This window comes from Salvelinus fontinalis, chromosome 1 (assembly GCF_029448725.1).
Source record: "Salvelinus fontinalis isolate EN_2023a chromosome 1, ASM2944872v1, whole genome shotgun sequence".
In the NCBI taxonomy this organism is placed as follows: domain Eukaryota; kingdom Metazoa; phylum Chordata; class Actinopteri; order Salmoniformes; family Salmonidae; genus Salvelinus; species Salvelinus fontinalis.
This window is the reverse complement of record NC_074665.1, coordinates 28,387,029-28,405,351: the sequence shown is the minus strand read 5'-3', so window position 1 is coordinate 28,405,351 and position 18,323 is coordinate 28,387,029. Positions and strand designations below refer to the sequence as shown.

The window sequence follows — 18,323 nt, the reverse complement described above, 5'->3', positions numbered from 1 at the left end:
CGTGGTTACATTTGGTCTGCAGTTGAGGCTGGTAGGATACCTGCAAAATTCTCTAAAACATTGAACGTGGCTTATGGTAGAGAAATGGTCAGCTCTGGTCATTACTGCAGTCAGCATGCCAATTGCACACTCCCTCAACTTGAGACATGTGGCAATGTGTTGACAAAACTGCACACTTGTGGCCTTTTGTCCCCAGCACAAGGTGCACTTGAGTAATCAGCTTCTTGATATGCCACACCTGTCAGGTGGATGGATTATCTTGGCAAAAGAGAAATGCTCACTAACAGGGACGTAAACATGTGCACATTGAGAAATAAGCATGTGTATGGAACATTCCTGGCATATTTTATTTCAGCTCATGAAAACACTTGTTTATGTTTTTTGTTCAGTGTATTTCAAGTTGTCCTTCCGTAGCATTGAAAGCCAATACTGAATTACTGTACATCAGTCCTCAACCCCCCCCCCCCCCCCCCCCCAATATGACATTTTTCATATAATGGTCACTAACGGAATGTAGTTACTTGGCTGTATAACAAACAATGATTTAAATGTGCCAAGTGCTTTCACAGTCAATCTGACTGTAGCTAGAAATTAAAGCTAAAAACAAACGTCTCGTTTGGGACACAAGTACAACGTCTGCCACCTATTTGCTTGTTTACCGGGGTTATAGCAAATCACAAGATTCAAAAACAGATTTCAAAAGACTGCTTTATTATAGTACATTTCAAATATTAGAAGGCCTTAGTTTGTCCGTTTTCATTTATAACACGTAGTACATGTCATGTCAAACACGTCGGCTCAGGATCACGTCGGCTGATGGCCATCTGCTCAATATGGCAATACATACAGATAATCTTGACATAGGGTTGTTCAGCATCATTTGGCACATCTTAAAATACATTTAGCTTTTTCTGCTGCAAATTTTAACATAATGTAAACATCACATTCAAATTCCACTGGCAAGTTTAGGTAGAGTGAAAATGGTGTTTACCACTGAGCATAATAAAAGTATCTTCCTCTGTCCCCCCCCCCCGGAACAAAATAGTCACTCCCTTTAACCTGTAAATATCAATAAATATTCATTAAATAAACAGAACTGAATTATCAGCAAGACAACAAATAAAGTTAGGCATGTCAAGATACCAAGTCGGTTTCCAGCTACTTAAAACAAAGCTCAAAACATTCCCTTTCTAAAAAAACTATTTTAGAATGAGGTGGGCCAAAAATACCTGACATTTTCACAGCAGAACAGGCTTTTCTTTTAGTTAGGAATTCCATTCAGGATGCACAGCATTCTCACCAGAAAGTGACAGTGAAACCAAAAACCACTCCTGTGATGCATCAGAAAAAAAGCAACATGGCATTGCTTGCATCCTAAGAGCACGAAAATAAACTACTCATCTCTGGTGCAAAAACCAAACAATTGTGCAGTGAGAGACCATGAGAAAGTTTGACTTTTCCGGCACTATTCCAGCTGCCATCATATGATCAAATAAATAAATAAATACATTTATACAAACACCCGACAAGTAGCTGCTTTCAGGAAGATTCCTTTGAGTTGGAACACAACTACACCACCATTTAAAGTGACCAAATATTTCACAGGATGAGTTTTGGAAACCAGTTCAGAGAAACCGAAGGCCCACACCCACACCTAAGAGAGTCACAGTGAAATATGCTGGTGTTGACTAATCCAAGGTAATGAGAAATGCCAAATATTGGGGTTGGGTATGGGCGTACCAGCTGCCAGGCCTCTTTTGGTCCATTGACAAGCTCAGAAGAGCACCATGAAAATGTGTATGAAAACCAGTCGCACCAGTCTGAACAGAAAGTCACAGGGGGTGCCATTACATGTGCCTTTTGAAAAGCACAGATCGGAACTATGATAGAAAGAGCAACACCTTCATGAAAACATTTCTGTAAACACTTCAGACAGTGGAGGTCACTTGACAGGTTCAGAAAAATAGTTCACTGCTGGTAAACTAATGGCATAAGGTTTATAGGGAATGGACAGACTTATCGCTGCCATTGTCGCGAAAAGCTTAAGAATGGTCCCCGTCAGGCAACGTAGCAATCCCTCCCCCCACAATTTAGTCCATCTTGGAGCTCTTGCCACCTTTGCCTTTCATGTAGGTCTGGTAGAAGAAGGAGGAGAAGAGGAGCAGGTAGCTGAGGTACATGAGGGAGCTCCACACAATGTTGTTCAGGTAGGAGTGGCAGTCCCCCTCCTGCATCCAGTGGTAGACCAGCCAACTGACCGTCAGCCCCATGGCCATCTGAGCGATCTGGAAGGTGGTGATGACCACGGCAAAGGGGCGTGGCACCCGGTAGCCGGCTGCTCGCACTGCGTAGTAGCTATACATGAGTGCGTGAACAGAGTAGTTCATGGTCATGAACCAGCCGCCTCCAGCCACCTGATCCTTGTAGGAGTACCAGGAGTAGAGCAGCACGGTAATGTGGTGGTACCAGTGCAGGAAGATCAGCCGCTGCTTACGGAGCACAATGAATGCCGTGTCACCTGTGGAAGTCAATGAGAAGACACATCAGGACCGACAAAGTTACAGGACCGACAAAGTTATGGTCCCAGACATGCAGACGCACTTAAAACATTTACTGCATATCTTCGACTAAGTTATATGGCTTGCCATAATTTTGACACTCATGGTAGGAGTGGACAAAATGCCAAGTTGAGCCAAATGACTGGCAGTTCCATCCCCGGTTCTTACCCAGTTCAGGGGCTTTGCTCAGGACAAAAGCATAGGCCCAGAACTTGCTCACTGGTCCGTTGTAGAAGCTCTGGTCACATATAGACTGTCTGAAACCGCTGGTTGAGAGGATATACAGCATGTACCATCCTGTTCGAATTGCTCCAATGATACTGCAATTAAAATAAAGTTAAGCATTGCACTAGAGGGCAAGAGCAAAACTAAGTGACACTAGCAGGCTTGTAACGTCGTGTGCATGTCTAGTCAATCTTCATTGAGAATGCTGAAGCATCAAGCCATGGCCGAGTCAGTGCCACATATTCATTTGTGCCAAAATCACAATAAAACAAAAGTTAGCTTGCAAAATCAGCAGGCTATGGTTTGAAATAGGCTTGTTGTAGTTCCATCTTTAATGCAGTCATTGGTGTGCTTATCAATGCAGAAGCACCTTTTACATCCCCCCCATCAATAAAATTATATTAAGTCATCCACAAGTTTCACTGCGACGTTACTGCATTCTGTCATTAGTAATGTTCAAATTAAAATAAATAGCAACCATTTCTCAAATGAAGGGGATGATGCAACATTGACAATGAGGGTGCCTGATGTCTTTGGTCCGCAAATCACAGCGCAGACGCTTCATTCAGGATAAATGGAGTAAGCCCCGAGTTAGCTGCTCACTGGCAGGTTAAGTTCTGAAGGATTTGTTGCCAAATATACATGGCTAAAGAGTTGAGGCATTTGTGATTCCGGTCCCCCCCCCCTCCCCGAGTTGAACTCTGAGTTCACATTACTAACTCCTTAAACCATATGTAGTATAGGGCTTCCTGACAGCATGTCACTAGGGCAGGGTTCCACAACCCCGTTCCTGAAGCGCTACCCACCTGTAGGTTTTAACTAACCTGATTCCGTTTATCAACCAGCTAATTATTAGAATCAGGTGCGCTAGATTAGGGTTGGAGTAAAAACCTACAGGATAGAAGCACTCCAGGAAAAGGGTTGAGAGGCCTGCACTAGGAAGACATATGTATTAAGGTCACGTTGGCATCTAGGAAACTGCCCTCAAAGCATGTACAGTATGCTTAGTTCCACCACGTGAAAAGATGCTGCGTGAGGGTGCTTTCTGCACACAAAAAATGCATAATTCCAGCACAAAGGGTGATCTTAAACAGTCAAACATAGGAGTAAGAATTTTAAACACTTAACAAATGATTATGACAGCCATCTTTCTACCATCAGGATTGTTAACAGATGGATGCATAATGAAAGTGACTTGTTGGCAGATGTAAAAAATAAAATAAAATTAAAGTTCACAATATAGATTTAAAGCTTTGGGTATTTCAGTTTCCAGAGACAAGATTACTGTAGGCAAACAGACCTTATACATCTTCCATTCACTCAAATGTCAGAGGTAAATGTTGGTGTTCGGTGTTAACTCACCTGAAGATGGCCAGGCTGAGTGACCACAGCACCAGTGGTCTGCGCAGACTGAGTTTAGGCCTCTCCTTCATGAAATGTTGGCCTCCAAAGACCAGCGCTGCATATAGGCCACAGAACACAAAGGCCTTGCTCCTGGTGAGAGAGAAACATGTCAGTAAGTGTCAGTAAATTTCCTTCGATTGTGCCCATGGCAAGGTAACTCAGCTGCAATGGTATTTCAGTGATTGAGCCCACCCTAGGATTTTAACGAAGTGATGTTTTTACATCCACTCTTACTCATGCTCAAGGTATTTAACATGGCACACCCAGTTTACTATGGTGATATGTGAAATGTATTGACTAGAGCAATCAGCCCTAGCCACTTCAGTGGCTTGAAATGAAATGTAAAATGAAATATTACATTTGTACAAAATCTTTTCCCATGCTGGTTTAGCTGACTTTTTACTAGACATCCTGAGTAAACCACTACTAGATGTGGATATTCTAATTTCAAAAGCAAGAACAGAACAATGAGGCTGCTATTGAGTAATAAGGTGGTAAAGAAGTGTATAATATATTTGGCTTCAACCTTAGTCTGTCAGAATTGTGATGTCACACCTGACGCTCTTCAATTTTTTGAAGTAATCAAGGGCGACACCTGACCCTGACTCAGCTGTCCTGTTCGACCACACGACCAAGGTGAATTCATCATTATTTTGAAACCAAACAATGTTAAAAACACTCACCAGTTTTCTTGCATCCATTCGATAGCGCCTCGCTCGTCAAACTGCTGCTCGAAACTATATTGAGAAAGTGGCACTTGATGATATTCCGTCTCATTCATTTTCGATCTTCCTCTCTCTAAACTAGGCTATGTATAATTTATTCTCTGTGATTTAAAATCCCAGTAGATAGGAGGCTACCTATACTAATGTTAGATTAATCATAAACGCACACATGCGTCCTCTCCACCACAACTCTACTCACACCTGATATCATTTACGCGCAAATAAAACCTTTACTATATACGGGCGTGGACTATGATGCGCTTCTGCCCTGCCCTCTCTCCTCCCACTGTGGGAGGATACTTTGGGAATTTTGGTTTCGACCAAGGTCGTTAAGAAATGCTTAGCTAAAGGAAAACTCACAGAACTAACAGTAGGCATATAATTTATTATTTAGGTATGCTAACTTTGCAGGTTACACATTATTACTTTGTAGCTGCGAAAATGCCGACGCTCGTGGCAGACAGACAATTGTGCTGCAGATAATAGGTTGCCAGATTTGGTCAGATTTATCTGAAAATGTCATAAGGCTTTGACCCCCACATTGCAAAATCATAACCTGGCAACTCTGCCGAATTTGAAAAGAATCGTTGAGCACACAATTTGCTTGATGTCATAAATAGTGAGGACAGTTGGTTACCATGCCAATGGGCAAGCTGGGCACATAAAATAGCTCCAGAATGTTCAGTTTCCCACACACTTAATTGTATAAAACACAGTTAGTCAGCTAGTAGTTTGAGTTGTAATGTTTACTCATTGTCTTTGAAAATTAGGCTATACTTGTCATCAAAATGTCACAGCGTGCCCACAAGGAAGGGCTATGCAATATCAAGATTTTATGTTTGGCCTTTATTTTCTGTCTCATAAAGCCAGTTTATGCAAAGCCAACTCCTGCAAATGTTTTTGCTTCTTCATCTTCGCTGGAGCACATGACTTTGATCAACTCTGTTCAGAACAACCCCGATGTCACAACCCCAAAACTGACTCATTTTGTAAACACATTGCTTGGACAATTTGAGAGTTTGCTGGTGAAAGGTGAGACAGGAATCCAGAAGTTAGTCTAGGCCTAGCGTTAACAGAGTGAAGTCATAGAGGCAAATGTCTAAGCTTGAGTTGTGGCAACATTTGACATTTTCCTCTGATTTCCCACAGATGGTACTTCTCCAGGTAATTTGGACCAGGTGACTCAAGGATATCCCGGACCCTACACAAACGCTAAAGACCCCCAGGGGCGTGTGAATTCCCTAATGTCTGTTCTACAGACTTACAAGATGCAAACAGCATCACAAGGTGATTTGCCCTTTATTCTGTTCCTACTCTTTGTGTGAATGCACAAACCTGTGTGAATTTCCCAATTGCTGAATTGTAAAATCCATTGTGAAATGGATGGATTGTACATTTTGTTCCGATGCAGGTAATGATCACGTCTTCAAACTGTGGGGAAAAGCTCCAAAAACAAAGAAGAGCACCAATGAAATCAAACTCAGAGTCAACATATTGACAGACCCCACTTACTCCGAGCCACTTGTGAAAGTTAACATGATTTTGGGCCTCTTTTTCTATGGCTTCATCGGGATAGGTACAGTAGCTACATAACATTCTGCTGTCTTTTTACTGCATGGAAATGTACTGTTCATCGGTTGATATTGATAGAGCTTTAATGTAGATCTGCTTTGTTTATTAAAATGAGCAACAGCTGGGGTATGTTGCAGCAACAGTGTTATCATGTTTGGTCTGTGCCTGGGCTTTTTTCACCAGTGTTTATCTATGACTCTGTCCGAGTTTCCATGGAAGCCAGAAGAAGATCTGACGCTCTAGCTGATGCCAGGCTGAAGAGAAAAGAACCACCCCCTGTTGAACCACAGTCAACTTTATCCAAATGTACACTCTCTATGATGCCTTACTCTGTGTGCCGTTAACTTGCTTGAATGTGTGATCCCTGGCTAAGTTAAGTCTACACTGACTGCAGGGTCTCACATACTGTTGTAACAATGCCCTTTCCTTTTAGATCGGCAGAGCATCGCTTCATTGTTGCATTTGGAAAATGCATCATCCATAGTTGACGGTTTGAAGGCAAATTATCCCAAGGTTACATCATTTATTTTGAAGATGTCACACAATATATATATGTTTTTTTTGTGAGATGCAATAGCTGTAGTCAAAACAAGCTGTACATTTTTCAAACTGTCTATGTATGTGTTTAAACTGTTAATGACTGAGTCTGTGTGTTGTATAAGTGTATTTCAAACATTTTTGTTTCGTTGCTTCTGTAGAAAGAGTCTGAGTCAAACATACAATTTGCAGACTGTGCAAAAGGAAAGAGTGCTGTCAGCCTTAGAGAGTGGGAGCCTCTGCCTAGTGAGTTACTGTAGATAGATCACACACTGTTTTGTTACTGAGAGATTAGATGAGATTAGATGTAATTATCTTTAGGTTGATGTTTTTCAGTGCATAAAACAGTGAGGTACTGACCATAATCACACCGAACATTGTAATTAATGTAAAGCTTGTACAAATGTAAACTTGTACAGATATGCAGCACTCATATGTACAACGTGAGTTATTAGATGGGCTTAATTTCTCCCTCAGATATTCAAGAGAACTCTGTGTCTGTCAATCTGGCGCTGAACCCATTTGACTTCGATACAGAGGAAGTTGTATCTGCATAGGTTGTTCATGGTGAAGATTCTGCTCTTTGCCTAGATTATTTATCATATCAGTTCACGTGGAGATATTACATTTATTTTGTCTGCATTTTTTCCCCTAGAGTCTCAGCTGACTGATGTTTGCGTCAACTGAGGACCACGCCTTAATACCGAGTGACATTTAATGGAAGCAACAGAAATTAACTCTCCAAATAAGATAATGTTGAGACTGCCACCTTTGAAGACCGCCACTTTCTGTCTCATCACTTAGCCCCATACTTACGTTAGTAATAAACATATCTTGCATTCAAAATATAGGCCTATGTGAAAAGTAGTTTTTGGTATATATGATTACTGCTATTTTAATTTATTTCTTGATTACCTATGAAAATGTAAAAAGAGAATGGTAAAATATTAAATTAACATTGTTTGTTGTTAGTTACAAATACTATTGTGTTGTAAATGCTGTACATTATTTCCATTATGTTTGTTTTCAATACTGTTATTATGCAAACATCAATATTGCAATATTATACTGTTGCTCATTTTAGGTTTCCTTTGTGAGGCTTGTGTCCTCTGATGCTCTATTTAAACAATATTTATCCAACAGCGCCCTAGTTTACCATACTATACATCACAGGAGGCTGCCGAGGGGAGGATGGCTCATTATAATGGCTGGAATGGTGCATATGGAATGGCATCAAACACATGGTGCAACACAAGGTGCAACCAACCTGTGCTATACACCCACTACTCTGCTATATAATGAATGATAAGTTGATGATATAAGTCTGATAAGGCTGATAATAACTAGTGACAAATAAGCAAGATACCCAAGCTTCCCTGTGTTTTATTAAAAACAAATATTTATTGAACTTTTGAGCCCATCAAGCTGATCATCCCCTTTTGGCATAGCTTTTGAATGAGCTGTAGTTTATCACGGTGTCTGTGACTTTCCTATGATGACACAGACTGCAGAGCAACAGAACCTACCCAGCTAAACAATGTAGCTAAACTGGTTCTGTTTCATCCTAATTAACATTCTTCCAGAAGAGGTTAGTTCTTGGAAAGAATTGACCTCGTCAACCTCAGGTTGTTGTCTCAGAGATAGAGAATGTCTTGTGTACTGTAGGAATGCACTGGCAACATGATTACAGACACAAGTGGGGATGGAAGTGAGAAATGCTGCCATCTTCTGGTGTAATCATTAGTCCAAACCTTAGCAAATAATTGCATTTTGCAACAAAAATTAGAGTTTCTATTGGTCAAACCTTTGGCTCGGTTTGGTTCCTATTGAATATAAAATAGTTCTTGATGAGATGAAAAGGTATTGTGGGTTGGATACATATAGGCCTAGCATTTTCTTTTAAAATCTGGTTTAGGAGAGGAAGAATGAAAAATAGTCCACATTTACAGGCTGGAATGGGCTCCCATCACACCGCTCCCATACGGTGTGATTTCTAATCTACATGGCTTGTGGGCTGGGTGAGAGTCGACCTCTGTGTGCAGCAGAACCCACCATATACATTCCCACTTCTCAAACAGGGCTGAGGTGTGGGTGGTTTGTTCAGGGAGACCTATACGTGGGTGCTTTCCCTCTCCGAACACTAAACTTACTTCTGACAGGCCACAGTAAACTACACACCAGTTGTTGCACATAAAGAGGATATAGAGAAAGGAGGGAAGCTTTGGACAGGGCTTAGCGGGGGTTTTGTATGAGAAGTTGTGTTTGAAAAACCACGAGTTATGGGTGGCCTTGCACCTTTGCATAGTGCATATCATGGTTCACTGCTTCACTGTTTAACTTCAGGTGAGCTCAGAGGAATAACAACATGCATGTGGTAAGTGTGTAGTGATGAGACAGTAGAACAGGGGTCGCAGGGGGAGATTTAAGAAGGATTCCCCAGTGAGTGAGGTTGTTTCCACCCAGCCACCTCAGCTCATGGTCCTCTCTCATAGCATGTCCAAAACGTAAGAATAATGCAATGTCATTGTGGCTGTGAACAAATAACATGGAATTGCTTGAGGGATACTTACACTACACTTGGGCTCTGCAATGTCTGGATAACTATAGAGGGGATGAGACAGGTATAAAAATAGGGTTTATTCAATGAGCAAAAACTGAATATTTTCATGGGATTATTACTAGTAGGCTATGTGGACAGAGTGGATGACTCATCCCAGGTTGCAGTCAAGGCAAGGAAAATCAAATGTTATTGGTCACATACACATGGTTAGCAGATGTTATTGCGAGCATAGCGAAATGCTTGTGCTTCTAGTTCCGACAGTGCAGTAATATCTAACAAGTGATCTAACAATTCCACAACAACTACTTAATACACACAAATCTAAGTAAAGGGAAGGAATAAGAATATATACATATAAATATATGGATGAGCGATGACCAAGTGGCATAGGCAAGATGCAATAGATGGTGTAAAAGTACAGTATATACAGTAGCAAGAAAAAGTATGTAAACCCTTTGGAATTATCTGGATTTCTGCATAAATTGGTCATATAATTAGATTTGATCTTCATCTAAGTTACAACAACAACAACAGTCTCCTTAAACTAATAACACACAAATTATTGTATTTTTCTCGTCCCTATTGAATACATAATTTAAACATTCACAGTATAGGTTGGAAAAAGTATGTGAACCCCTAGGTTAATGACTTGGAGTCAGGAGTCAGCTAACCTGGAGTACAATCATTGAGACGAGATTGGAGATGTTGGTTAGAGCTGCCGTGCCCTATAAAAAAACACTCACAAAATTTGAGTTTGCTATTCACAAGAAGCATTGCCTGATGTGAACCATGCCTCAGACAAAAGAGATCTCAGAAGACCCAAGATTAAGAATTGTTGTAACGGTTTTCTTCGGTGGAAGGAGGAGAGGACCAAAGCGCAGCATGGTTAGTGTTCATGATATTTAATGATAATCAAAACTGAACACTACAAATTACAAAACAACAAAAGTGAAAACCGAAACAGTTCTATCTGGTGCAGACACACAAAGACTGAAGACATCCACCCACCAAAACACAACAGAAAACAGGCTACCTAAATATGGTTCCCAATCAGGGACAACGAATGACAGCTGCCTCTGATTGAGAACCATATCAGGCCAAACACAGAAAACCAACACAGAAATAGAAAACATAGATTACCCACCCAACTCACGCCCTGACCACACTAAAACAAAGATCAAAGCGAGACGTGTCTGAGCCGTTGAATTGCGACTCCACTTTGTCCCTGTATCAGGATTTTGCTTGTTTGATTGCCTTGCGGAGGGACTAACTACACTGTTTGTATTTGGCCATATTCCCAGTCATCTTTCCACGGTTAAATACGATGGTTCACGCTTTTAGTTTTGTGGAAATGCCGCCATCTATCCACGGTTTCTGGTTAGGGTAGGTTTTAATAGTCACCGTTGGTACAACATCTCCAATGCACTTCCATATAAACTCACTCACCGAATCAGCGTATAAATCAATATATTTCTCTGAGGCTACCCGGAACATGTCCCAGTCTGCATGATCAAAACAATCTTGAAGCGTTGATTCTGATTGGTCAGACCATCGTTGAATAGTTCTTGTCACTGGTACAGGACGGGAGGAGCAAAATGGAGTCGTGGTCAGATTTGCCGCAAAGATAGCGGGGGAGGGCCTTGTATGCATCGCGGAAGTTAGAGTAGCAGTGATCCAGTGCATTGCCCGCACGAGTGCCACAATCAATATGCTGATAGAATTTAGGTAGCCTTGTTCTCAAATTTGCTTTGTTAAAATCCACAGCTATAATAAATGCAGCCTCAGGATATATGGTTTCCAGTTTGCACAGAGTCCAGTGAAGTTCCTTGAGGGCTGTCGTTGTATCGGCTTGAGTGGGGATATACACGGCTGTGACAATAACCGACGAGAATTCTCTTCGGAGATAATATGGTCGGCATTTGATTGTGAGGAATTCTAGGTCAGGTGAACAAAAGGACTTGAGTTCCTGTATGTTGTTATGATTACACCATGAGTCGTTAATCATGAAGCATACACCCCCGCCCTTCTTCTTCCCAGAGAGATGTTTATTTCTGTCGGCGTGACGCATAAAGAATCCCGGTGGCTTTACCTACTCCGACAACATATCCCGAGAGAGCCATGTTTCCGTGAAACAGAGTATGTTACAATCCTTGATGTCTCTCTGGAAAGCAACCCTTGCCCTAATTCCGTCTACCTTGTTATCTAGAGACTGGATATTGGCGAGTAATATACTCGGAAGCGGTGGATGGTGTGCACACCTCCGAAGTCTGACCAGAAGGCCGCTCCGTCTACCTCTTCCGCGGCGACGTTGTTTTGGGTCGACCTCTGGAATCAGATCAAATGCCCTGGGTGGTGGTGCGAACAAAGGATCCGCTTCGGGAAAGTTGTATTCCTGGTCGTAATGTTGGTAAGTTGACGTTGCTCTGGTATCCAATAGTTCTTCCCGGCTGTATGTAATAACACTTAAGATTTTCTGGGCTAACAATGTAAGAAATAATACATAAAAAACTAAATACTCCATAGTTTCCTAAGGACTAGAAGCGAGGCGACTGTCTCTGTCGGAGCCATCTTGCCAACATACTGCAGGTGAGAGAGGATCTGTGTGTGTTGTATTTGTCTCTGTTCTATCTTTGTAAGTCAAACTGTTTTGATTTATCTATTTTTGTGTGGTATGTGTGAACAAGTGGCAATAATTGTGTGTTTCAGTGAGGTGTGGTGGCTAGGTAAGCACTGGCTATTAGCAAAGTCAGATTTACTCACAAATAAACCTTGATTAAGCCCAAGTTCACCATGCAAAAGTTAGCTTCAACAAGGCTATTAACCGAATTTGACAAACAATTTTCACCCAATGTTCACCTCTGATGGCAGCAAATTCCATATCATCCAACAAAATTACACACTGTTCAACTCAGCTCAGCCACAGACCGATGTAGCATCCACAATTACAACTGATAGGTGACACAAAAAGAGCAATATATGGACACATTTCATCTGAATAATTCGCAACGCAAACTCCATGGCCTTTCACAATGGATTTACAATTCGGCTCGCGCAAAAAAACACACACGCGCACACACACACACACACACACACACACACACACACACACACACACACACACACACACACACACACACACACACACACACACACACACACACACACACACACACACACACACAAACGCAATAGTATTATGTGAAATATTATTACACACATACAGTGGGGCAAAAAAGTATTTAGTCAGACACCAATTGTGCAAGTTCTCCCACTTAAAAAGATGACAGAGGCCTGTAATTTTCATCATAGGTACATTTCAACTATGACAGACAAAATGAGGGAAAAAAATCCAGAAAATCACATTGTAGAATTTTGAATGAATTTATTTGCAAATTATGGTGGAAAATAAGTATTAGTGTTTTCACCTTACAGGACTGTTTCGGTTATTCTCATGTTTATTTTTTGTTTTAGTGTTCAGTTTTAATAAAACAAGCATAAACACTTACCACGCTGCGCTTTGGTCCGATGAGTCCTCTTCTTCAGAGAAAAATACTGTTACAGTGTCTCATCAAAATGAAATTGTAGCTTGATAAATCAAATGCATTCAAAGGGATGTTGTCTATTCTCATGATTTGATAGTAGCCTAACCCGCAAATTGCAAAGGAAAATGCATTTAGCCCTACCTTTACTTGTAAATTAAGTCCATTCGTCTGGTGAACCTCTCGGGTCACAGTGTTTAAAAAGTCACAGCAGAACCCCATGTCCATTATTTTATTCTGCATGCACACAATAAGCCCACGCATCCCCAAGGTCTCCTTCGGTTCCATTATCACACTGATACAAAAAGTAATTCCCATTCCTTATGTCCACAAAGCAAACGTAAATGTCCAAGATGTGTAAAAGTCCGAGAAAAAATATTAATTGGTAATGATGTTTCAGACAAGCGAACAGTCCACTATTCACTGTTTGCCGGCCCAATAGCTAGCAGTGAGGGAGATGGTGGTTGCCTGTCATGTCATATCTTGTAGCTAGAGCCCCTGTATGCTGCCTCTATCTGGTCTTAACTTTCATTATAGTTGACGTTCCACTCTTCGAACCCTCCAAACGGCGCGTTTAAACTGTGTCATTTTTGAGCTGCAGCTCCCTTTGTTTCTGTCGGACCGTTCAAAGATATCATATCTTATAACTCTGATGTCCGGGAGGGCACTCGCCTGGGCTATGGCGGTGTGGGAGCAACAATCCATTGTTTGCCTTAGGCTGGAGGATTTCGTGGCGGAAGTAAGAAAGGTGTTCGACTCTCCGTTGTCTGGGAGAGAGGCGGCTCAGACGCTACTTCAACTGCATCAAGACTCCCGTAGAGAGGCAGACTTTAGCCGCGGAGAATGCCTGGAACCTGGAATCCCTGTTTGAAACATTCCTTCATGGATTATTGGAGGGAATTAAGGGCGAGCTCGCAGCCTGGGAGCTGCCCTTGGACCTCGACTCTCTCATAGCCTTGACCATAAGGATTGATGGGCAACTACGGAAACGCAGTAGGGAGAGGAGATCTGATCCCGGGAACACTCGCTCGTCCACGGTTTTCCCCTTGCCTCCGAAGATCCATGGAAATCCCTGACGCCTGCATTCCCGAGAGAATCCGTTGTCTCCTCCGGTGCCCCTGCAACTGGGCAGGGCTAGATTCTCCTGAGGAACGTTTACGCAGACTGAGCTTCAGGACATTACATATCAACCTGTCCAGTAAAAAGCCCCGGATCATCAGTAGGTACGAGTACGCTGGTGGGCCATCCATGCTATCATGTTGTGGGGTGACCGGTCTAAATCTCTCCGGGTGCTCATGAACTCTGGGGCCAACGAGAGCTTTATGGACACCCTGGTGTCGGAGCTGGGTATCTCCACACAACTCCTCTCCGTTCCCATGAATGCCAGAGCATTGGACGGACGCTCTATTGGCAGGGTCACTCGCAGTACGATTTCTATCAACCTGTGAGTGTCAGGGAATCACAGTGAGGCCATGCGGTTCCTGCTCATTGAATCTCCTCAGCCATCCGTCATTTTGTGATTGTTGTGGCTCCAGATGCACAACCCCCTGATTGACTGGGCTATGGGTTGGAACCCGTTCTGCCACGTGCATTGCCTCAAGGTGGCTCAGCGCGCCCCTGGACGTCCTCCTGTGGGCTTGGGTAAATCCTCGGATCTTTCTGCCATTCCCATGGAACATCAGGACCTGCGGGAGGTTTTCAACAAGGCCCGCGCCACATCTCTTCCTCCGCATCGACCCTATGACTGCCACATTGACCTCCTCGCTGGCATTACACCGCCTCGGGGGCGGCTTTATTCCCTGTCTAGTCCGGACACCAAGACCATGGAAGGGTACATTGAGGACTCTCTGGGACAGGGTTGATTCATCCTTCTTCCTCCCCTGCGGGCGCATGGTTCTTCTTTGTGGAGAAGAAGGACAAAACCCTGCCCCCGTGTATCAACTCCCGGGGCCTTAATGACATCACGGTAAAGAACCGTTACCTGCTATCACTCCTCTCCTTGGTTTCGGGCCTCCCCATGGGGGCGACTGTATTCTTGAAGTTGGACCTTCGGTACGCCTACCATCTGTTTTGGATAAGGGAAGGAGACGAATGGAAGACAGCCTTTAAGACAGCTAGCGGGCTCTACTAGAGTCTAGTTATGCCATTCGAACTGACCAACGCTTTTGCAGTGTTCCAGGCTCTGGTCAATGATGTGCTCCATGACATGTTGAACCGGTTTGCCTCCTGGAGAACCGGTTGTTTGTCAAGGTGGGGAAGTGTGAATTTTATTGCTCCATTATCTCTTTTCTGGAATACATTATCGCTGCCGGGAACATGCAGATGGATCTGGACAAGGTGAAAGCGGTGGTGGAGTGGCCCCAACCCACATCCAAAGTGCAGCTGCAACGTTTCCTGGGATTTGCTCATTTCTACCGCTGCTTCATCTGTAGCTACAGCACCCTGGCTTCCCCCCTCTCTGCACTCACCTCACCCAAGGTTCAATTTACGCCTTTCCCAGCTGCTGACCTGGCGTTTTCAGATCGCAAGCATCGGTTCACTACAGCCCCCATCTTAATCCATCCTGACACGTCCCGTCAGGTCGGGGTGTAAGTCGACGCCTCAGACGTTGGAGTGGGGGCCGTCCTGTCCCAGCGTTTTGCCCAGGACCAGAAGCTGCATCCCTGCACTTTGCTTTCCCATCGTCTTAATCCCGCGGAGAGGAACTATGACGTTGGTAACCGGGAACTTCTTGTGATCAAGATGGTGCTGGAGGAATGGAGACGCTGGCTAGAAGGGGCGGAACATCCATTCCTAGTGTGGACCAACCATAAGAATCTGGAATATCTCCGCACCGCCAAGCACCTCAACTCAAGACAAGCTCGTTGGGCTCTGGCCTTCCCCCGACAATGTTTTTGATGGCCCACTATGGTTTCTGACGTCTCCATGTTTGTCGCCGTATGCACGATGTGTGCTCAGAATAAGACACCGCGGCAAGCTCCGGCTGGCCTCCCTTAACCACTCCCTGTTTCTCATCACCCCTGTCCCATATATCCGTGGACTTTGTCACTGGTCTCCCTCCATCTGATGGCAACACCATAGGTTTTCCAAAGCCGGCCATTTCATCCCCCTTCCCAAGTTACCCTGAGCCAAGGAGAAGGCCCAACTCATGGTACAGCACGTCTTCCGAATCCATGGACTTACGGTCGACATAGTCTCCGATCGTGGTCCTCAGTTCTCATCCCGATTCTGGAAGGTGTTCTACACCCTCATTGGGTCGTCGGCCAGCCTGTCCTCCGGGTTTCATCCTAAATCAAGCGGCCAGTCGGAGCGTGCCAATCAAGACCGGGAGACGATTCAAGACTGGTCTCGGCCAACCCCACCACCCCGCCTCGTCACAGGCAACCCCACCACCTGGAGCCAGCAACTTGTGTGGGTGGAGTACGCCCGTAACACCCTTCCCTGCTCGGACACTGTTCTCTCGCCCTTCGAGTGCTCCGTGGGTTATCAGCCTCCGCTCTTCCCTGAGCAAGAGGAAGAGGTCAACATACCCTCGGTTTGTCCGCCGCTGTCGTCGTACCGTACCGCTCTTCTTAAGACCACCTCCAGGTATTGTCGACAAGCGGACCGCCACCGGACCCGGCTCCCCACTATTGTCTCAGGCAGAGGGTATGGCTCTCCACTTGGGATCTGCCCCTCCGGGTGGAATCCTGCTAACTTTCCCCCCGCTTTATCGGCACTTTCCCCATCTCTAAAGTCCTTAGCCCCACTGCTATTTGTCTTCTGTTGCCCCGCACCCTCCGTATACATCCCACTTTCCATGTGTGTAGGATTAAACCTCAGTCTCACAGCCCTTTGTCTCATTTTTCTGCCTTGGATTACAAACCTCTGCCTGCCCTCGACCTGATAGTACAATTCTCAGAATATTTATTATAACAAAGGGGCTGCCCCTTTGTTATAATACATATTCTGAGAATTGTACTATCCACCTCCTGTGTCTGCATAAGAACTACCATCATAGATGAAACATATTTGTCTAAACTTAACCTCCCTGCTAGCCCTAGCCTAAACATAGATAGCCTGTACATCGATAGGGCTACCCCCTGCGTGCCTTAGTATAGGGATTATACCCATGATCCCCACCACATTTGTTTGGCCATGTTTTAGTGTTTGGTCAGGTGCCAACAACGAGTCTATGGTAAAGTAGGAAGGTCATGTAAATTGTTGAAAGGTTTTAAAAACAATTATACTAAATGCAACGGTTGGACAATGGATGAAGATACTCCAAACATTTAGAATTTTATAATCCATCTGATATTGACTAAATTATAGCACATAAAACATTGTACTGGAACAGACAAATAATGAATGAAGTTCAGGGATTTTGGTGGGAATTCAGGTATTACATTTATTGTCAAGTTTCACTTTTTTTCTTAGAATGCAATAATAATACATTTTCTTATTGTATGAAGTATTTTCTTATATTTTGTGTTAAAATAAAGAATTAAGTGTGCCTCATTTGCATAAACACACTGGGTGTATTTGCATATATTTAATACATTAACATAGAGGGGTGACGCACTCACCTGCGCTGTCTAGACTGCCTCATTAATTACTGTTGTCATGTTCTGTTGCATAATTCAACAAGTGTGTCAATAGCAGGATACCCTCGGATTAAAAATAAACACTCTTGGCTCTAGATTACAACTATCTAAACTTACTTTACAATGTTTGCGAGATCAGACATAATAGCACTCACAGGAGGCTGCTAAGGGGAGGACAGCTCATAATAATGGCTGGAACGGAGCAAATGGAATGGATACCATTCCACAAATTCTGCTCCAGCCGTTACTACGAGCCTGTTTTCCTCAATTACGGTGCCACCAACCTCCTGTAATATCACTATATCATTTTCGGAAGTTGCTTTCATTTCAGCCGATTTAATTTGTAAAAATGTCAACTGTGTTAAATTATTACTTTTTTCAATTCCACAAAAAATGAACACCCATCAAAAATAAAGTTATCTTTCTTCTCTAAAGCAATCAATCCAGTGAGATTTAAGTGGATTTTGCACACCTCAAACACTATATAATACACTGTATATACAAAAGTATGTGGACACCCCTTCAAATTAGTGGATTTGGCTATTTCAACCACACCCGTTGCTGACAGGTGTATAAAATCGAGCACACAGCCATGCAATCTCCATAGACAAACATTGGCT

General features: G+C 43.3%; 1 protein-coding gene across 1 annotated transcript; it reads right to left on the bottom strand.

The window, feature by feature from the left end:
* Positions 1-690: 690 nt before the first annotated feature.
* Positions 691-5,106, bottom strand: elovl6l (ELOVL family member 6, elongation of long chain fatty acids like). The gene is made up of 4 exons (XM_055918254.1): positions 4,871-5,106; positions 4,146-4,277; positions 2,727-2,878; positions 691-2,518 (listed from the first exon to the last, which is right to left on the bottom strand). Exons 1-4 carry the CDS (start codon positions 4,966-4,968, stop codon positions 2,091-2,093), a joined length of 810 nt encoding a protein of 269 aa, XP_055774229.1. The 5' UTR covers positions 4,969-5,106; the 3' UTR covers positions 691-2,090.
* Between the last annotated feature and the right edge of the window lie 13,217 nt (positions 5,107-18,323).